This window comes from Saimiri boliviensis, chromosome 6 (assembly GCF_048565385.1).
Source record: "Saimiri boliviensis isolate mSaiBol1 chromosome 6, mSaiBol1.pri, whole genome shotgun sequence".
NCBI classification, from domain to species: Eukaryota; Metazoa; Chordata; class Mammalia; order Primates; family Cebidae; genus Saimiri; species Saimiri boliviensis.
Genome location: NC_133454.1, coordinates 100,430,891 through 100,453,185, shown reverse-complemented (window position 1 = coordinate 100,453,185; position 22,295 = coordinate 100,430,891). Strand labels below are relative to the sequence as shown.

The 22,295-nt window shown below is 46.4% G+C and overlaps 1 protein-coding gene across 1 annotated transcript; it reads right to left on the bottom strand.

The window, feature by feature from the left end:
- Positions 1-7,622: 7,622 nt before the first annotated feature.
- Positions 7,623-22,036, bottom strand: RCN1 (reticulocalbin 1). The gene is made up of 6 exons (XM_003919961.4): positions 21,581-22,036; positions 16,057-16,250; positions 14,548-14,726; positions 12,827-12,887; positions 9,982-10,181; positions 7,623-9,104 (listed from the first exon to the last, which is right to left on the bottom strand). The coding sequence occupies exons 1-6, from the start codon at positions 21,832-21,834 to the stop codon at positions 8,997-8,999; spliced, it is 996 nt and encodes a 331-aa protein (XP_003920010.1). The 5' UTR covers positions 21,835-22,036; the 3' UTR covers positions 7,623-8,996.
- Positions 22,037-22,295: the final 259 nt, after the last annotated feature.

Here is a 22,295-nt window from a genome sequence, read left to right as displayed (position 1 = left end):
ATTCTCACAGTCAGCCTATGAGGTAGGTTATGCTGTTAGATTGAGGTAGACTATATTTTAAGGGATCATTCTATAGTTCGTTACTAGAAGTTTCTCTGGAAGTGCAGAGCAAGTAAAATAAAAAAAATCAAATCAAAAAAAAAAGAAACAGAGGTACAGGGGTGTTAAGTTATTTGCCAAAGGTAATTCGGTTAAGTGGCAGAGCCGGGACTTGAACCAAGGCCCTTTGAGGCCAGAGACCTCTGCCACTGAAACAGGTCCCTTTAAGCTGGAAGACAGCATCATGGTGACCCAGAATAAGCACTGTGATTTAATCTTCTAGGAGCTGTGGCCTGAAAACCAGCTTGCAGTCATTCTCCATGCTGGGGTTCATGGTGGCCAGTGGGTGTACCTACCCACACCTGCCGGCTTTCCTCAGATCCCAGTGGCTGCCTTGGCTGTGGAGAAAGTGAGCCACTCCAGTGTGCATTACCTCCTTGCTCTATTTCAACCTAAGCTCACTGAGGAACTGCCCTTAGGGGATCACCGTGACCTCAGTGATGGCTTTTTCTTTGGCCATCCCATTTTGGCACGGTTTGATGCTTTGGCCTGTACCACTGGTTCTTCAGTTCATGTCTTTGTGACTCCAGCCACCGGCAAGCCAGCAAGCCTTCCAGACTTCTGGAGGGGCCTTCTGCAGCTGATGAGGCCAGCTTCTGTGTGAATCATACATACTGTACATGGAATCGTGCATGTCATAAAATAGTTTATTCTCTAGACAATTTCTTTGGATTCCTTTGCATATATTTTTGCCCTTAAAATGACTGTCAAGTCATTAAAACTTTTTAATAACAGAGTCATCTAGCTCCATCGATCAAGTGTCTGCTTGTATCAGGGCTGGGGGCTGAGGGCTTTCCTCCCTGAGCCCTTGCAGCCACCTTATGAGGCATGTACCGTTCAGACCTCCCTTTTACGGAAGGTGTGAACTTTGGCGCGGTAAAGCCAGCTTTCTTTCTATGTTGAAAACAACAAACCAGTAAACATTTAACACTTTTCTATTAAACCCATAACCTCAGTCAGTCACTCATGCCATCAGTTGAAGTCTGGAAGTAACTATGAATAATAAATCTTTGATGCTGAAATACATAAGCACCATACTTGGGGGTCATAATAAAAATGACTGCCATTTGCTGAATGCTAAGGGCACAAAATGCTTGATGGCCATTGCTTCCATCCATCATCATGGCTGTTCTATACCGCAGGCGTTGTTATCACCATTTTCCGGATGAGAACGTTGAGGTTTTAAAGAGGACAGCTGAGTCAGGTTCTAGTCCAAGGTCTGTCTCCACCTCAGTGCCACAACCATGGATTTCATCTCTCTGGGCCTCAGTTTCCTGATTTGGAAAACATGATCCCCAGTGGCCTTTTCCGTCTGGATTCCTGAATGCTTTTTGCCTGAGTGGAGACTCTTCATCTGCTATGGAATTGAGTTCCAAATCCCTGCCACATATACATATCTTTGAAGTACTCACACCACGATAAAAGCAATTGCCAATTGCTCTTCCTTTGTCATTGACGCCATTCAGTTCAACCTAGTAATAGATTGATTTTGAGGTTTTAAAAACGCTTCACGTAATAATTCTAAAGCATAGAAAGATGATCAACCAGCAAGCTGGTGTTTGCAGGCATTGATTACCTGACCTCTGGCACTTCACCTGCTCAGGAGGGGCAACAGGGAGCAGTCCTTTTATTTGTGCGTCACTTCCCAGTCCTTGAGCTCCTTGCACATGCATTATGTCACCTCATTTGCACAGCTACTCTGGGAGCTGGGTATTATGATGATGATCCCCACTCTGCAACAGAACAGGCTCTTCTGGAAGAGGGTGACCTGCCGAGATCACAGCACTCCTGAGTGGCAGAGTTAGAACTTGAATTCAAACAGGTCTTTGGACCTGTCTTTCCATGCTGCCAACTGTATCTCATCACACATCACAGTCCTGAATTTTCAAATGACACCATGCTCTCCCACTAGTTTAAAAAGTGGTGGTGATAGCCCTGTTGGTTCCACTAAGAGGCTGCTGAATGTGAGGCAATAGAGTGGAGTGATATTAGAGTAGAGTCTATATTAGAGAAACCTGTACTTGTATCCTTTATCTGCCATTTCTAAGTAGGGGAACCACACATCTCTGTTCACCCAAGTCAGTCCTGGTTGTCCTAGCATCATGGCAGGCCATTCCCTAATACTTGTGGGCCCCATTATGGGAATAAAAAATGGAGGCCGCTCTATTATTGTTCTCCCTACCAATGGGCGCCATGTAGGTGTGTGTTTTTGTTGCTGTAACAAAATACCTTAGACTGGGTCATTTATAAAGAATATAAATTTATTTCTCGAAGCTCTGTAGGCTAGGAAGAGCTTCGAGACCCTGGTAGAGCAGGACCCTGGTAGGTTTGGTATCTAGTGAAGGCTGCTCTCTGCTTCCAAGATGGTACCTTGTTGCTGTGTCCCCACGTGGCAGAAGGGAAAAAAGGAGGCCTAGCTAGTTTTCTTTAGGCCTTTTATAAGGGCACTAATCCTATTCATGAGGGCCCTGCCCTCATGAACTAATCACTCCTAAAAGCCCCACGATCTTCATACTGTGAGAAGAAAATAAAAACTTGGGATCCCAGTTCTCTCTGCCAAAAGGAAAAGTTAAGCTGAAAGCTGACTCAGGCAAGACGCTGCTTTTCCCTTTGCTCCTAAGCAGATACCTACAGATGAAGGTTAAATATTTCCACAGGTAACTACTCTATATTCCCCTTATTGTGTGTAAAGTACCGATTTACTGAGCAGGAGAGGAATACACTGAATAATTGACTATTCCCCTTCCTGCTCCTTTTTCCTTACAACGTGTGGATTTCCACAGCCTCTCTCTTTCCCCTGCAACCCTTTAAATACTGAAGCCCTTGAAATCATCCTTGGAAAAAGGCACAGACCACAGACTGTTTCTGTGATTCTTTGTTTTGTTTTTTCCTTCCAGGCATGTCCTTAAACTTGGCAAAATAAACTTCTAAATTGATTGAGACCTGAAACATATTTTTTGGTTTACAATATCATCACCTTGGGTCTTAGGTTTCAGCATATGAATTTTGGGGTGATTCATAGATTCAAACCATAGCAGTGTGTGTGAACACCCCAGCCTGCAGGTTCACATCGAGTCCACCCCCACAGCAGCTTCCTATGGGCCATCCTTTGGGACTAGAAGTGAGTATACCTGCTACATTGCCTGCCTTTTGGAAGATACACTTGGGGAAGAGGCTGACCCAGGCTTTGGAAGAGGCTTGGGGTCATTTGGGCATAGTTCTGGAATTATATGGAAACTTGGAGCATGCTCGAGAAGCGGGTGGCACTGGCTCTGAGTGGGCAAAATCCTCTGGCCCATGGACTTCTCAACCTGTGGGGAGGAACATAGCGAGAGGAGGGGTGGAATGGGTCTTTACAAATTCCAAAGTGGGCAGAGCAGGCTGTCCAGGATTCAGGAAGATACTGATTAAAACCCCTCCCTTTCATTGGCAAAAGTGTCCCTGTCTGGATAATCAGTTACACAGTCAGCCCATTTGTGAGTTGTGTGGCTTTGGGCATTACTTCCCTTTCTAGTTCCCTGATTTGTAAGATGGGAAATCCACTGTGGTAACCACAGATGCTGCTCACTAGTGCTTTCAGCAGTAGGATTATACTCTCCTGCTCCCTTGAAGTTACATGTGGCCACATGGCTTGTTTCGACTGACCGATGCCAGTGAGCATGTGTGACAGGGGCCACTTTCAGGTGGCAGCATTGGATTGTCTGTGTGGGGTCTCCAGTGGATATGGGTGCCTGTGGAGATGCCCTGCTGAGCCCCCGCACCACAGCCACCACAGACAGCTGGCCAGACCACAGCTGGCTTTGCAAAAAGCAAAGATTATCCCTCTGTTGTTTTAAACCACTGAGGTGTTAGGGTTGTCTGTTACCACAACATAGCCTGGCTTCTCCTCTTCCTACAAGTATCAATCTTGAGGGCTGCTGTGAGGGTTACATGAGAAAGAAATGTATGAATGAATGTGCTTGGCATAGTTCCTGGTACAGAGCTATTAGTGTTTATCGTGGGAGCAATGAAATGAGTAAGCGCACTCACTACACGAACAGCTTCAAGGCAGAAGGTAGCCAATCCTTACAGCTATTTTCTCTGATGGGCTTCTGTGGGAGAATCAGACTCCATTTTCTATTTTATATAAGAAAAATGATAGAGGTACTAAAAGCACATGGGATGGTGGGACACATTACATCTAGGGTATGTGTCCCCAGCCGCAGACCCTGAGACTGACCAGAATTGAGGATGGGGATGGCGTCTTTGGAAATAGCCCCAAGTTCGTGTAAATCTCATGAGTTTACTAATGACACAAGCTTTCCAGCCAGTGCTCAGACTTTTAATACTTCCGTGTGAGCCAAAATGGTGAACATTACAGCACTCATCCTTTTCAGTGGGAAATTCTAGTGCTATAAACTCCTTTTAATACTACAGAGACAGCCAAATCTCAATTGCATGCTCTTGGAGAAACCTAAGATTTTATGAAAGTGACGAAATAAACCTAGAAGGACAAAAACAAACAAACAAAATCCCATCAGCCATTCACCGCCTCACTCCATGAGACGTTTTAGCTGAGCTGCTAACAAGCAGCCACATAGCACATGTTTGCTGGGTACTTCTGAGAAGATACGACTCATACATTTGTTAACAAGGGAACAACTACCATAATCCAAGCAGGTGAAGAAAACCTTCAGGTATTGCAGATTTTCTAACTACATTTTTGTGACACTTGTATTCCTTTGAAAACCTACAGTAGGAGACAAGAGGTGCAAAATGTGTGTTCATGTTTTGCTTGGACAGACTATGGCTCCTAGCAATTAATGCTTTCAGCCACATTAAGCATTAAATAATGCTTTGTGACATTACAGTATTTCCCATTACAGATCAATTTTGTAGCATTTGTTCATAATCAGACTTGAAATGTTACCTAGAAACAAAATATGTTTTCCTTGAAACAGTCAGACCTTATTAGAAATCTAAGGTTTTACAAATCACCATGTTAACAGTTATGTCCCCTAGCTAAGGTTTTCTTTCTTTAAATAGTGTTAAATTCAGCCCCAGAAGCGCTGGTATCTTTCAGCGTTAGTCTTCTTATGTGCACTGACTTGAAAAGAAAAACGTAATGCTCCAAATATATTTAATGTCTTACTACATATAACTTAATAAATCAACTATTATCCTTTTTGGAGGTGAAAAATAATGTTATCTCCTTTTAAATTGTTGTGCTTATAATTAGGTTACACATATTATTTTCTCATTTTTAAAAAAACAGCTTCAAACAGCTTCTCATTCCTTAAAAAAATTTTTTTTAAGCTATCTGCTTATTTCTAGTAAAGAGGATTTATTCTCATTTCCTTACCACATAATCATATACTGTGGGTGAGCAAAGAAATAAAGAAAAAAACATATGAAATTCTGAGATTTGGAGCAGCACAACTCAAAGCTGAACAGAAAACTCTGGGGTCAGGAACACTCAGAGCTGACGTCTTGCCTTGCCATTTAATCATTATGGAATCTTGGGCAAATTGTTCAACTTCCCATTCAGCAATTGATAACTATTTTAATTTTTTTTTAATTTGTTTATTATACTTTAACTTCTAAGGTACATGTGCAAATCTGTTACACAGGTATACACTTGCCATGGTGGTTTGCTGCATCCATCACTCCACCATCTACATTAGGAATTTCTTCTAATGCTATCCTTCCCCAATCCCCCCCACCACTTGCTATCTCACTCCTAGGCCCCCATCCCCCAACAGGCCCCAGTGTATGATGTTCACCTCCCTGTGTCCATGCGTTCTTGTTGTCCAATACCCACTTATGAGTGAGAACATGTGGTGTGTGGTTTTCTGTTCTTGTGTCAGTTTGCTGAGAACGATGGTTTCCAGCTTCATCCATGTCCTTACAAAGGACATGAACTCATCCTTTTATGGCTGCATGGTATTCCATGGTGTATATGCGCCACATTTTCTTTATCCAGTCTAGCATTGATGGGCATTTGGGTTGGTTCCAAGTCTTTGCTATTGCGAGCAGTGCCGCAATAAACATACATGTGCATGTCTCTTCATAATAGAATGATTTATAATCCTTTGGGTATATACTCAGTAATGGCATTGCTGGATCAAATGGTATTTCTATTTCTAGATCCTTGAGGAATCGTCACACTGTCTTCCACAATGGTTGCACTAATTTACACTCCCACCAACACTGTAAAAGCACTCCTGTTTCTCTACATCCTCTCCAGTATCTGTTGTCTCCCGATTTTTTAGTGATGGCCATTCTAACTGGCATGAGATGGTATCTCAATGTGGTTAATTCTTTTTCCCTGAGGTATATGCCCTTTGATTAGAGCCATCAGCCTGTCAATCGTTCAGCAAATAATTCCTGAGAATTGATTGCTGCTAGACTCTCCTGTTCTAGGTCCCAGGAAACAGCAGTAAATCAGAAAATGAGACAGCTGCTCTCCTGGTTTATATTCTAGCTTGGGAAAGATAGCGATGTCCAAACAATATGTCAAGTGGTGTCACAGCCAGAATGGCGCCCCCACCAAAAGATATATCCGCCTGCTGACCCCCTGAACCTGTGAATGTGATCTTACTTGGAAAGAAGGATGATATAATGAAGGATCTCAAGATGAGACCGTCTTGGATAATCCAAGTAGGCTCTAAATCAAATGACAAGAGTCCTTATAAGAGACACACCAAGGAGAGACACAGAGAGAGAAAGGCCTTGTGAAGACAGAGGCAGAGAAGACACAGTGGAGTTATGTAGCCACAAGGAAAGGAACTCCAAGGAGTCTGCAGAAGCTGGAAGAAACAAGGAGGCCTTCAGAGGCAGAGCAGCCCTGCTGACATCTTGACTTCAGACCCTGGCCTCCAGAACCACGTGAGTTAAGTTTCTGTCACTGTAAATCCCCCACTTTGTGGTGACTTGGACAGAAGGCATGGAAATGAATATAAATGGTAATGCATACCAAGAAGAAAATAAAATGGGGATGTAAGACATGGATTCAAGTTGGGATTACTTTAAATAGTCGGGTCTGGAAGGCCTCCCTGAGGAAGTCTCGCGCATTATCTGAGGGTGTGAGAGATGCGTGTCTGAATGTGAGGGGCAGCAAGTGCGAAGGGCCCAACCTGGGAATGACCTCGGTGTGTCTGAGGACTAGCAAGTCTGTGGGGCCAGAATACAGGGGCTGGGAAAGGGAGAATGGTAGGAGATGACGACGACGCTAGTAGGGCCAGATCCCACAGGCCTCCTCCTACTGGGCCTCGTAGGCCCAGGGAAGAAGTCCAGATTTTCCAGTGGAAACATTTTCAGTTAGATTTTATAGTTAAAATGACCTAGAGAAGAAAGGGCATGAAGTATATACATATATTAAATTAGTAAATATGAGTCTATTCTGAACATCCTAGTAATTGGATGAAAAAAAACCCAGAACCTTTATCATCATACTCATGGGATCCAACCTCACTGTTTTATGCTATATAAATAATAATGTGACACATAGCATCTGTGAAGTCAAACACCACAGGACACAGTAGAAAATTTTTAGGTGGATCCTTTATTTCATTCACTTCCTCCTTACAAGGTGAAATTTCAATCTGTACAGGTCGTGTCTGCCAGTTCAGTGCGTGGCTCAGAATTTCACCTTGTCCTCATTCCTTGGCATAACCTGTTCTAGGGGGCCGGGTCTGAGGGTCATGGGTTCACTGGACTGGATGGGACACAATCCAGAACTCCGCTATGTTTGGCTTCCCACCACCTCATTCTAATCAGTGACCACTGAGGAAATGCACTGTATTCCTATTCACTATTTCAAAGAACAGGCCTACCTTACTGGCTTATCAAGAATGTTCTCTCAAGTATATTTAGTGTTTATCATTTTGCTACAGTTCTTCAAATGTCTGATATTCATCTTTTCCCTACCTTTAAATTCCTTTCTTTTTCACATTATCTTTCTTGATTGCTTTTTAATAGAAAAACAAAGACATGGATTTATTGTGCATATCAGCAGATCCATACCAGAAATGCAGGAAGGTTTTATACCCACTTTCCAATAACAGCTCAGAGTATAAAGTCAAGAAGGAAGAATGTGAAATACTAAGACTATTCAGAAATAAACTTACCTAGGATGATACCACTTTTGCTTAATCAGAATTTCCCCTTTCCAACTATTTAACAGTGGCAAATATAAAAAAATCTGGTAGTTAAAATACACAGAAGTTTCTTCATACTACTGTCTCCCCCAACCCACCCAACTTCTGAAGAACAGGGCTTTTTCAAGTTTTGTTCCCCTTTAAGTTTTAGTGGGGAAAAAAAAAAAAAAACTTTTTAAAAGTTATGTTGGCCGGGCGCGGTGGCTCAAGTCTGTAATCCCAGCACTTTGGGAGGCCGAGGCGGGTGGATCACGAGGTCAAGAGAGCGAGACCATCCTGGTCAACATGGTGAAACCCCGTCTCTACTAAAAATACCAAAAAAAAATTAGCTGGACATGGTGGTGCGTGCCTGTAATCCCAGCTACTCAGGAGGCCGAGGCAGGAGAATTGCCTGAACCCAGAAGGCGGAGGTTGCGGTGAGCCGAGATCGCGCCATTGCACTCCAGCCTGGGTAACAAGAGCGAAACTCTGTCTCAAAAAAAAAAAAAAAAAAAAAAAAGTCATGTTGTACCAATATCTCCCCAGAGAGAACTGCAATTTTCCAAGGTTTTCATGTTTTTTGAGAGAAATCTTACTGAAAGAATAGTGATGTCCATTTTCCAGTAAATACTGAGTGAAAAACAATTTTTATACCCCAGTCTGAGGTATAAACTTGCTTTTTGTGGGAACACAACTGTTGGAAATTAGACAGTTGTAGCAACCATCCAAGACAATAACAGAATGCCTGTGACAGTCTGCCATATTCGGGCTGAGTGCCTATCAAAGCTCGTCGTGGTTTTTTGTGAGATCTTCCCCATAATTGGTAGCTTGGCTTCCAACAAACATGTTCCAGTTCTCCAATATTTCCTCTTTAGTTAGCTTCTCGTCCTATAGAAGAGATGAAAGAGCTCTGTCATGGAAGCTCTGATAACTGTACTAGTTCAGCATGATATTCACGTCATTTCATTGATACGCAACATTTAAAATACGATACTTAGTAATTCAGAAGCTGCTGGGCACCTCCTTCATCTACCATGACTGCACTGCAAAACTTCAAGTCGGAAGAGCCTCTGGCTAGAAAAATTGTGCTAACATATGTCAGTGAAGTTCCCAAGTAATTCAGAAGTTAGATTCCATTCGTGACCACAAGCAGCGTTGGTCTTCCCAAAATTGGCCCTCAAGAATACCACTTCCTTCTTATGGCCTCACTGCCTAACCTGACTACTGGCATAGTCTGACAATGTAGGGGCAATCAGCAAAGTAGGGAATAGACAGGACTTATTTACTAAATTTACTGATTTGTTTATTTGGATGTTTATCAATAGATACTAGGCATTAAAAGCCAGAAACCTGAGCTTGCCTGAGGATGTCTGGGCTTTAATTGGAGGGACTTCCTTGTTCCTCACACATCACAGATGTTTGATAAATATTTGCTGACAATGAATGGATAAGCTCATCCTAGGGCAACATGGGGCATACTTCTTAAATCTGTGTCCTGCCCACAAAGTTCTGGAATCCTAGGAGATGTGATTAATATAAGTCTGTGGCTCATAGCTGACTTTCCAGGAAAGCTGAGGCCCAATAAGCTTACTGTGTGTTATCATGGTATTAGCTCAAGTTTACAGGTTTCCACTGTGGGACAAGAAGGGAAAAGTCAATAAAGACACGGCCACATGGGTCAATGCTATCGCCAAGAAAGCAAACAAAACCAATGTTTGGTAAACTGTCTCCCTTCCATCAGCGATCCCAGAAGAATGGGAAATACCTTGTTTTTGTCTGACTCATACACCAGATGCCTGGCCTCAGCCTGTGCATGATCATAATCTTGAGGGAGGATCCAGTGGCGAATCTCGTCTTTGTCCAGCTTCCCATCCTTGTTCAGATCCCGGAATTCGTTAAACTGCTCCCGTTCTGATAAAACCCAGTCTGGTTCAGGGCCATTCTCCTCATGGGAAAACATATCCGCTAGAAGGGAAGGTTGCTGGTGGTTACAAAGAAAAGTGGGAAGGTAAAACCCCCCCAAAAAAACTTGACCTCCTGAGCTTTGAGGAAAGGCGATGACCAATCAAGAGACCTATCAAACGGCTGGTAGGCAGTTTCCTAGGGATAATAATGCAATAATTTATCCTTGATGAAGGCCACGTGGTAGAGTAGAAAGACCCGAGTTTAGAAGTCGAAAGATAAATCCCTTAGTTGACTTAGTTTGATGACTGAGCCTTAAATTTCCTTGTCTGTAAAATGGAGATGATAATTTATAAATCACAGGGCTATTATGATCAAATGCGCCATTTCGATGTTAAAGCCCTCTCCAACCCAAACTGGCACTACATAAGCGAAAACTAATAATAAAGACTAACATGGAACTCTACGGTCTAGATACTGCATAAAGTGCTCTACGCACATTTTTTCATTTGTTTCTCACACAGCGACCTTATCAAGTGAGTGCTGTTATTATTCCCATTTTACACACGAAAACAATGAGGCTTACCCAGTGACCCACAGCTCATATGAGCCGGAGGCCACACGGGAACACGGGCACTCTGCTTTCAAGACAGAGTCTTAACCACTGTGTGTATTACTATTGTTTATGTCATTTCCATGGGGCTTTCACTGTCATTTTATTTCATCCTTAGAACAATTCTACAAGGTGGGTCATTGTCCCCCATTTGTACAAAATGGTAAGGAAAAGAAAAAGGAAATGTTTATGTATTGTTTGTGTGTCACTAGCTCTTCTTGGAAAAGAGAGAAACCCTGTGGGGGTTTCTCTATAATGGAAGCAGAGCTTGGAAATATCAGATGGTAAAGGGAGCAAGGAGTGAGCGAAGGGGAAAAAAGAGACGAGAGCCTTGACTACAAGGTAGACCCCTAACCGACATGTCTACATTGTTTTTGGGAAAGAGCTGTAATACGTATTAGCTAATTTGAGCTTCATCCAATCCTGCAAGGATGGGCTCAATTTTTTTCCCATTTTACAGATGAGGAAGCTGAGGCTTAAAGCCATTACATGATTACCCCAGGGTCACACAGCTCATCAGTGGAGAAGGTAGGGCTCCTAATTCCAGTGCCCTTCCTGATATACCTCCCACCACCTGCTTTCCACCTGTTGCCACCTGAAGAGAAGCCTTCCCAAAAAGTGAAATGACAAGTCAATATATTGGGTTTCTCAGACTGCGAATCACTCGGTATTTGATTTTCAAGCGTAGCGCCTCCAGCTCCCTCTCGTTATTCAGTATAAAGAATGAGATGCTTCTTTTAGGCAAAGCCACTCAGAGTTCTGCCCCTGACTTTGCACCATTTCACTGCACAGTTCTAGAGGGCTAGGCAGAGCAAACACTTTCAATCATAAGCACTACATTGTTTGCCTTAATCATGCAGCCATTGCTGTCAGTCTCATTCCATCCCACGGCCACCGTGAGAGGTCCACGCCTCTGAACTTCACCCTCGCATGTGCACCCAGCAAGAGGATGGCTCTGCTGCTTGTTCTGATGAGGGAGCTGTCAGCATCTATTATTCTATCGGGAGAGTTCCACCAAGATCATTTTAATTACTGTGGCGAGAGCTACCTGCCTGTTACCAATGACACACAAGGAACAGTGTTCGTTTCAGGATCAAATATAATTTCTAATGATTAGAGGAAACTTTGCTCCTCTTTGCTGAAGGCCCTTGTTCTCTGTCTAGGGTGGCAAAGTAATGCAACCACAAAACCAGAGATGGGTGGCAACTCGGGCTCTGGGTTTTACATTTAAAGGTAATAGGGGCTTCGATTAAAAATCTGTACAAAAAGTATATATATTTCATTCCTCTTTTCATAGGTCAACACCTAAATCAAATGATTGCCCAGCTTTTACTTTATTGAGATTTGGGAAAAGGGCTGTCGTGAGAAGGGGGCCTGCAGCTGGAACCACGTGCCTCAGCGGCTGGTGAGGATCAGAGAGAACTGTCCTTGTTGCCTGCTCTAGCCCTTTCTGGCAAGGCTTGGGGTGGGGGGGATTTGGGGCTACCGGGAAGGGCTCTAACCAGCAATGGTGGGTTCAGACCCAAATACATTAATTTAACTCTATGGGACTCCTGAGTGAAGGATGGAAAACGAGGGGCACAAAATGACCATATTATGGGGCAGTTGTACACTCTGTAAAGCATTTATCTCTCTTAAGAAGAAGGCCTTTCTGCAGAGCTCAGACACATAAACAGTTCTGCTAGTCACAGCCGTATCTACTCAGAGCTTCTAGGCCCCATCAACCCAGTCCAGTTTTAGAGTCTTTGCCCTGACACGGATTCCTCTATCTTTACTGTAAGTCTATGGGACCTCCAATGCCCTTTTCCAAAGGTAAAACCAGGCAGTGTGACAAAGGGCAGCTCTCAGATAACTGTTGGGCAGTGTAGTGTAGGGCCAGCTTTTTCATCTCTTCTCCACTGAATGAGGTCTAATAATACTTCCCCGACGCTACACCGCTAGGGCTGATGTGACAAGCAGGCTGGAAGTTCACAGGAGTGACTTACAGACTTGCAGCTGTTGCTAAAAGAGATGTCTGGGGAAAGAAGCCAGACGTGTGGGTGGAGGTATGTGGCCCCGCTGGGATAGCTGAGCAAGACTCCAGGCCAGCACTCACCGATATACTCATCCTGATCCACAAACCCATCCCCGTTCTTGTCGATGTCCTCCAGGGTTTCCTAGGAAGCAAAGGGTAAAACAGAATGCAAGATGGCCGTGGGCTCTGAGGAAGTCTGAGAATTCTACTGCCCTCCTTTATCCAGCTTTTACGGCTGAATGCTTGATGACTTCTGGCTCATCTCCTTACTTCCCTGGGAACTAGTTTCTTCTCTGAAAAAAACAGGCAATAGTTTCTGTTCCTAATCCCCCACCCCAATTTCAAGAGCAGAGGGCTTGCTTCAAAGCAAGATGTACCTGTAACCTCAGAGGTGCTCTGCCGATATCAGGAGGCCCTGCCAGGCCAACCAACTCCACCATTCAGCCAAAACACCCGATGGGAAAAATGCAAGAAACCCAGTGTGAGACCCACTGGATTAGATGAACACAAGAATAGACTCCAGCACTAACAGGACTGTGAATGTTGGTGTCAGAGAAATGTGAAACAGTGGACAACTAAAAAATAAAAGTGTATCTGACTTTTTAATGTATTATGCTCTATATTTTGTCTACTTGACCTCTTATTTAGGTTTTTTGATTGGGTCAGTAATTAAATGAGTCTACTGGCCACTGGCACAGCAACTCAGTGACATCCTGGGTCAAAACAAAGAGCCAACTTGAGAGCAGAGAGCCACTCCCAAAGGCTTGTAGGTCACTGCGGCTCATTCCTCACCTGCACTGTCCTCTGCCGCATTAGCTGTCACTACATGGATGCTGGGTGGTAAAGAGAAATGATTCTTGGAGCTACCACCCAGCTCTTACAGCCACGGCGATCATGAGGATGAAGCACGAGTGGACCCTTCCACCACCTAGAAAACTAAAACCATCTACAGTTCATGTAAACAAAAGCTCTAGCCATCTGTTTCCCAGGATTGAAACAGTTGGAGATGGCTTGGTGCATCTGCCCAGGAAAACAGGTGATGGCGTTTATTTAATTGTCATGGAAAATGAAGACATTTGGGACCCAACAAAACACCACGGCAGGCAACTACATTCAGAGGCCTTACAGGCATAGTCATCCCTCAAAGCCCAGGGTCTGATCCACCCACCCTCCAAAGACCCACGCCCAAAGGGTAGCAGCCCTTCCAGCCATAATTTTTACTTTATGTTCCCTTACAGTTTTAACAATCCCATGCATTCCATTTCTGAGTCTTTTTCTAATTCCCTTAAAACTGAAAAATGCGACAGAGACTAGCTAGCTGCTCACTTAACCCATTTGCCATTTCTAGGAACATATCTAAACTAGATTTCCCAGCCTCTTCACATCTAGGAGGGAACAGTGGAACATAAGTGAAGGGGATATGTCATTCCCCGGCCAGAACAGTAAAGAAAGACAGTATCTTCTCATTCCCTCTCTTTTCCTTTGTCAGCCAGCTGGATGTTGCAGGATGACTTTGAAGCTACAAGATGGCAGAGCACAAGCAGGAGTGCTTAGAGAACTGGGCACCCAACAGTGCTCAGAGAACAGCCCAGGAGGTCCATCTGGCTGGAACAAGCTTTGATGGTGTTAAATGGCTACAAATGGAGGCTATTTGTTACAGCAGCCGGCCTGCCTTGACTAATTTACTGGGTAGATAGGTATTCCAACACACCCCGCTTCAGAGTCCTTCTGCAATTCCCTTCAGGCTGAAAAACGTTCTCTCCCCCAGTCTTTTCCCAGCCCAGGATCTTCACTTATCTTACCAAAACCACAATTTCCTTCATATGCTCAAACTCCTCAGGATGCAGAAAGGCAGTGAACTCCTCCCGAGTGGCGGTCAGGTCACCATCGCGGTCTGCAGCTTTGAATCTTCTCTCGTCACGTGGCAGCATCTTTCTAAAGGTGTGATGATCTGAAGAATCCTGAAACTCCGCGGGGTTTCCTGCAGGATGTATGTATGCAGAAATGTTTTTAAATTGTGCTGCCAAGAGAGGCGTCTCCTGCCAGACCACTCATCCTTCATGCTCAAATAGTACACATAGGGAAAAAAGGTCCCGACCTACTGAGTTCTTGAAGACATTTTATGTCATAATGCCTCTAATATCAGTCCCTTCAAGTCACCCTGTGGGTGAACCACGTGCAAGAATTCCGCTAATATGCTAGGCCTCATGGCATATTAGGGGAATTCTGCATGTGGTTAAGAGCGCAGGCTTTAGAGTACACTACCACCATACTTCTCCTTGCAGAACTCTGCTTTCATCATCTCATTCTTTGATCTAGAACATGGTTCCTTGGTACCCACATCTTGTCCCAACACCGTGCCTGGCTTTCAAGCTCTCCCCGATTCTGGCCGCATGCGTGCATCTTTGGTTCCCCTCGGGCCCGTTTCTTCGCTGTCCTTACCCTGCACCCAGCAGGGCTGAGCGCAGTGCCTCCGTATCCCACTTCTCCTTCATTCCCTCCATCTTGTTCGTCTTGGATCCAAACCCTTCTTATGACTGCATGCATTGCTGCACCTTTCCCCCTCCAGTTGACCCACCTTCTTCAAATATAAATCCATTCTCTAAGGCCCCCGTTTCCAAACCACCCACACCAGGAAGCCTTCCCTGACTGTTCCGGCCTACTCAATCCTTGCTATCCAGAATTAGGCAGCATTTTGAAAGTGTACCACAGACACATCTCCCTTCTGCTTTCTGTGTGTGCATCGGAGGTGAAGTTGAGATGGGGTTGCAATCTGAGGGAGGTGTTTTTTTTTTTTTTTTTGAGATGGAGTCTCATTCTGTCACCCAGGCTGAAGTGCAGTGGTGCAATCTCGGCTCACTGCAACCTCTGCCTCCTTCAAGCCATTCTCCTGCCTCAGCCTTCTGAGTAGCTGCGACTACAGGCGCATGCCACCACCCCCAGCTAATTTTTTGTACTTGTAGTAGAGACAGGGGTTCACCATGTTAGCCAGGATGGTCTCGATCTCCTGACCTCGTGATTGACCCGCCTCGGCCTCCCAAAGTGCTGGGATTACAGGAGTGGGCCACCGCACCTGGCCAGTATTTTTTTTTTTATTAGCCCTCACACTCCTTCCCTCCCACCTGTATCTTCACTCAGCGTAAGTGGCTCAGTACATTTGAGTTTGCAGAGGAGGGTGTTACACAAGCTGGTTCTACTTAGGAGGCCGTGATATCTCCCTGAAGGGAGTGGATATGATGAGAGAAGAGAGAGTCTACAAAAGGCTTGTGAACCGGGACCCGCTGTGTCATTGCTCCCGCAGCACCTCCTACCTAGGTAGTAACCATAGGTGGCTTGTTTGTATTCTTCCCAGGAGATTTTATCATCCTTGTCCCTATCGTAATCCTTCCAGACTTTGGCGACATTATCGAAGATGTATCTTTTCTGCACCCGTTTGATCCAGGTTTTCAGCTCCTCAGTAGTGACAAAGCCATCTCCGTCATTGTCGATTCGATCAACAATCTTCCTGCAGTACAAAAAAAAAAAAAAAAAACCCACACACATGCACAAGGCTATTATCAACTCTTGTGTGATCCTGGTCCAGCAAAAGATCAAACACCTGCACAATCTAAAATGCACAAACAACTACAGCAGAATCAATGATCCAAGGAGGCTGGAAGAAAATCTTCAAGCTTATCCTTCCACGGTTGATGTGCTGTCCCCCGACCAGGGCCAAGGGCAAACACCGCTGATGGATCGCACCCCTCTGTCCTGATAAACCTAGAAGAGCTCTCTGAATTCTCAGCACGGTGCTCTGGCGATGGCCACTACCAATGGATCACAGCTGATCTGTAAGATGAAACCCATTAATCTCTGCGCTACTCCAACTCCCTCATTTTGGAGTAATGGAAACTGAGGCCCAAAAAAATGGAATCACTTTTCTGAGATTACACAGCCAGTATCTGGTAAAATTGAGGTGAGAACTCAGGTCTTCTGGCTTAAGCTCAATGCAAAAAGTGGAAACTTTTAGATAAATCAAAAGATACAAATGAGTTGTTGTTTTTTTCAATCCCACAACCATGGACTCAAAGACTTGAAACCTAAAGCAGGAGGAGACAGGCTGGTGGACACAGCACAGATGTCAGCGCTGAAGGAGCCCTGACATCATGGAATCTATTCATGAAACTTGACCAGCTGAACCACTCTAGGAGCCTAAATCCTTTGCTCTTAGGGTAAAGACTCCTATACCAGCTCCACAGCTGGCCTAGGTTTCAGAAACTTCCCGCTGGACTCCACTGAGGCACCCTAAATGCTGGCTCAGAGCAAACTTCAGGCTGGGAACTCACTTTTGTAGCCTCTAGACCAGATGGTCCCAAACCAGGACAGCATCTCGATAGGGAACTTCAAAAACACCCACAAGCTATTTCCATTGTTTAAAAAAGTTTCACCTTTGTAGTCCATTTACCTGCGAGGAGGTCATACAGGTTAACTCTAGATTTGTTTCGGGCTGGAATTCTATCAGCTTCAGTGGTCAAACTTTGTCAACAGACATTCTGATTGGCAATTAATCTTTAATTAATAAGAAGTGGGAAACAAATTCATTGGTACAGTTTGCTAGTTTCATAGAGAAAATCTCCTACAACTTTTTTTAGGTGGGGGGAGGGTATAGAAGAGAAGGGGAGGAGTGAATAATTAATGTCCACACCTCCTACCTGAACCCAAGAGTCCAAGCAGCTCTTTCTCAGGAAGGTGTAAACATCACTAACAGCTTGGAAGTGACCTTTTATTTGCCAGCTTAACAGGTCTCAATCCTAAAAGATAGGCTGGACCTGTGATCCCAGTGCTTTAGAAGGCTGAGGTGGGAGGACTGAGGTGGAGGACCAAGAGTCTGAGAGCAGCCTGGGCAACATAGTGAGATCCTGACTCTACAAAAAATTTACAAATTAGCCAGACATGGTGGTGCATGCCTGCAGCCCCAGCTACTCAGGAGGCTGAGGTGGGAGGGCTGCCTGAGCCCAGGTGGTCGAGGCTGCAGAGAAATACGATTGCACCACTGTAAACCAGCCTGGGCAACAAACGCTGTCTTAATAAAAAAAAAAAAAAAAAAGAAAAAGACTAAAAGATTTCTTCCCCCAGGAAATCATAGCCAGACACAGCAGAATTCTTTTAACATTGTGCTGTGGTGAGCCCAGTTACATGCCAAGCACTGCTCCAGTCCTGGGGACACCGTGCAGACATGCCAGTGGGTTACCCAAAGCCCACTGGGAAACAGAATCTCAGGCTAACGATATCAGACTCTATAATCCTCTTTTGTAGAAAGGACCGCATCTAATCTATGCCAAATAAACATCTAGGACACAGCTCAGCCTAACACATAGTAGGGACTATGTGTTGTAATATTTGTTATAAGAATAAATATTTGTTGTAAGAATAAAGAAGATCTTAACCTCTCTCTTTAACAATTGCAAGTGAGATCCTGGGAAAGGCAGCCAGAATGGAGATGAAGCCCAACACTTTCATCAGAACACCCGGATCCTCGTCCTGCCTCTGGTCCCCATTATCTGCGTGATCCTGGGCAACTGTCTTGACTCTCTGAGTTTCTCCATCTGTAAACTGAACACCTACTTCATAAGGAATGTTGTGAGGAATAAAGGCGAGAATGCATGCCTTTCCTCACGAAAGACAATAATCTAGATCTGGGCAGATGGTAGCTGCTACGAAGTAGCCATTCAAATGTTTGTTGCATGAATAAATGAAGTCAAGGTGTTGAAACAAGGAACAAACCCAGACCAACTCCATCATCATTTGTGCTCAACACCAGCAGGTAACAGAATGAGCAAAACCTCTCGATGGGACCTATGGCCACTTGGAGGTACCCTGCTAGCCGCCAAACAGGGCTGGCGGACTCTGCCGCAAATGATGAGTGCCACACGGGACTAAAGGTGTCAAGAGAAACCAGATACGGGGGTCTGTATGTGAAATCATCCAAACTTTAAATGTCGGCAAGTAATTTACATTTTTTTCTAAGACTGTGTGGCATATTTGTGAATGTATGCAGCCTATGGGTTCCCACTATGCAAACCTCTGGCCTAGGTGTCTTCAGGGGCCTTAGGGTTGTCACAGTTTCAGAACTTACAAGTAATGGTGACAAAGTTCCCTAGATCCAGCCACATTCTCAGCAGCCAGTCTTGGAGGGGACCACTGAAACAGAAGCTTTGGACGAGGGGCAGCTTCTCACACTCGGCCCCATCCAAACTGGACCCATAATTTCCAGCACCTCCCACTCTGCCTCAACCCCAGATTTGACTTACAAGTGAATAGTGCCTCCACCACACATCTAGTGGCTCAGTCCAGAGACCCAGATGTCCCCGTGATTCCTGCCTCCCTCTTTGCCCCCCTCGTTAAGTCAAGAGCAAGTGCTGCCAGTTCGACTTCCCCCTGGTGTCTAGATTCATCCCCCGCTGGAATCCAGAGAGGCCAAGCCCCTTTGGCATTCACCTCCTCTCCCCTGCCACTGGTCTAGTCTGTGCCTCGATTATGTTCTCTGTGTGCTGTCCTCCTGCCATCCTGATTTTGCCAATGAGTTTTGGGGGTTATGAAGTTTTGACAACGTACAGGACAACCACTGATCTCCATCTCACCAAGGTCCTTCCTGCTCTGCCCTTGGTTTCCCCTCCATTCCCACCTCCCACTTCTCTTCCCTTCCCCTTTGCAGACTCACCACCCCTCATTCCCCAGAATACTTTTCAAAACCTTTAGAAATGGGCTGTTCTCTCTTTAGGAATGCCTTCCCCTGCTGTACACCTGGTAACCTCCAAGTTATCCTACAAACTCTCTATCAGCGGACAGCCCCAATCCCCTCTCTGTAACCTGCAGCCTTGGGGGCTCCTTCTCCTGGATGTGCTCACCAGGGGTTTTATGGGCCATCACTGCAGCAATCATGCATAACGTCTGGTCTGTCTGTGCTTCTCTCCTCCACATTTGCTTACAAGCGCTTTGATGCCTAGAGCATAATGTTTCATCTTTGTACCTGCCAGTTATCTAAACTGGGGCCTGGTACACAGTAGCCATTCAAATGTTTGTGGGATGAAGAAATGAAGTCAAGGTGTTGATACAAGGATCAAACCCAGACCAACTCCACCATCACTTGTTTTCACTACGAGACTGAACTGTCATGATAAAGGCATTACCTGGAAGCTGTAGGACTGCATCTTATAAAGTTTTCCAAATCCCAAAACCTCTCCCTGTCTCCTCTTCAGTGCAATGTGGCTACCACTCAGGGCTCCAGGATAAATTAGTCTCCAAATGCCTCAAAGCAATACAATAGACTGAAATCATCAATGGCCCCCATTGTTAAGTCCTAAACGGGAAGAGAAAATACTCTGCCAGATAAAAGGTAATTGTTTGGAGGTGACTTTGAAGTTCAAAGGTCTTTTTATCAGAGCAGGCAGATGGTGCACCTACACAATAGGTAGAATTTATCCTCATATTCCAATGAAACACCTTGGCCTTTGGAGGCCCCAGGAACAGAGGGATGGCTGTGTTCTCTTTCATGTGGCAGAACATGAAGATCCTCCACCCCCAGGAATCAGGTTCTGGGAGATCTGAGACCTGGTGCCCAGTAGGTAGGGCTGCTGGGCTCTTCCCCAGCCCTGCTTCCATCTGGGACCAGGCTGCCTGCTGGGTCCTCTGTGCAAGGATCCCCGGATAACTCTGCACACTGCCCAAGTGTCTCCTCGGGGGGACCCGGGGAGGGTGTACTGAAATGCACCAAAGTTTTGTTTTCCGGATTTGGTTCCTGTTTCTACTGACTTTAACAGCCCAAGTCAAAATCCACCACCACTGCGAGCACAGCTTTTTGCCCCCAACAAATCAGTGGCCAAAGAACTGAGTGCTTCTGCAGAATCTGCTGCCAACAGAAACCCGTTTCCATTCACTCTCCCTTGTGTTTCTGATTTCCAACTGAGTGTCCCTTCTCCACCGGATTTTACACTAGATTTTATTTTATTTTCATTTTTTTTTGAGACAGAGTCTCATTCTGTAGCCCAGGCTGGAGTTGAGTGTGAAATCTCGGCTCACTGCAACCTCTGCTTCCCGGGTTCAAGCAATTCTCCTGCCTCAGCCTCCCAAGTAGCTGGGATTACAGGCGTGCGCCACGACACCCGGGTGATTTTGGATTTTTAGTAGAGACGGGGTTTTGCCATGTTGTTCAGGCTGGTCTCGAATTCCTGAGCTCAGGTGATCCGCCAACCTTGGCCTCTCAAAGTGCTGGGATTACAGGCGTGAGCCACCACGCCCGGCCTACTTAGCTAGATTTACCGGGTGATTAGTCAAAAGGCAAGACCACCCCGGCCGAGACCAGGAAGCAAGCCTGTCGCTCGCCTGCCCCTTCATCTTTTATCCATTTATGTTCATCCCCGAGACCTTCTTGGCGAGTGTCTCAAGCCCTTCTCTTCGGGAGTTGGGGGATAAAAGAGAAACTGCGAGAGGGTGGGCATGTCACTAACAGGCCCCTGTGGACAAACTCTTCTTTTGTGCACTCTCTCCCCTCCCTTCTGATGCAACCCGGGGGAGGAGGCGGGCCCTCGCAATCCTGGCTCCCGCGGCCGCTGCCACGTTCTCGCCTCCCCGCGGGAAGCCACCCCAGCCAGGGCGCGGCGGCGATCTCCACGCTGGGGTCCCAACCCCCTCCAGCAACTTAGCCTGAGCTCCGGCGCCGAGCCGGGCAGGCCCCCGCCATAGGGGCCGCGCGCGCGATTTCGCTTTCGCTTTGGCGCTGGTATCCCGCGTGGCTCCCGCCCGGGCGGCCCCTGATCACCTGCACCGCCCCCCGCATGGCCCCGGCCGCGGCCTCACCCCAGCCTTTCCTTGCTCTCCTCCGGGGTGAGCTGGTCGAAAGTCTTGGAGTCCTCCTTGCCCAGGAAGGCCTCGTGATCATACTGGAAGCTCTGGTTGTCCTCGGGGGGCCGCTCGCCCAGCTCCGAGTCGGGCCGCACCACGCGCTCCTTGCGCACCGTGGGCTTGGCCAGCAGCGCCTGCGGCGCCAGCGCCAGCGCCAGCAGCAGCCCCAGGGCGAGCCCCAGGCGGCGGCCACGGCCACCCCGCGCCATCGTCCAAAGGAGAGGGCGGCCGGGAGGGAGGCGCCGAGCGAGCGATAGCAGCGGCAGCTCAGGAATGGGGGCTTGGAGCTCGGCGGCGGCGGCGGGGCTGGGGCCGGCGCGGAGGAGGGGACAGGCCAGTCCCTCCGCCACTGCCCGCCCAGCGCCCGAGCCGAGGGGCGCGCCCGGGGCCTCGGGCTGGGAAGCTGCGGGCGGCCCGGCTCACGCGCCCATTGGCCGCCGCGCTGCCGGGGGAGGCCGGCCGCGGAGCCACGTCGTCAGCCAGGGTGGTGGGCGCGGGGCTCAGGTTTCGCCTCGGCCCCTCCCAGCGATCTTGTCGCCGGGGGCGGGCCCGGGCGAACTGCGCTGGGGACTGGAGGGCTCGGAGGAGGACTGGGAAGAAGTTCTTTGTCAAGCAACAGATGTTCAGGATTAAATTCCCTCTGACTTCCTACAGTTCCGGAAAACTGTAA

Bases quoted from the DNA above. Each gene is read 5' to 3' on its own strand.
- RCN1 (XM_003919961.4), bottom strand. From the start codon at position 21,834: ATGGCGCGGGGTGGCCGTGGCCGCCGCCTGGGGCTCGCCCTGGGGCTG. The intron at 14,727-16,056 runs GTAGGAGGTGCT...TACATCCTGCAG, and splicing joins CACCTATGGTTACTACCTAG to GAAACCCCGCGGAGTTTCAG. The intron at 10,182-12,826 runs GTGAGTGCTGGC...CTTCCCTTCTAG, and splicing joins GGATCAGGATGAGTATATCG to CGGATATGTTTTCCCATGAG.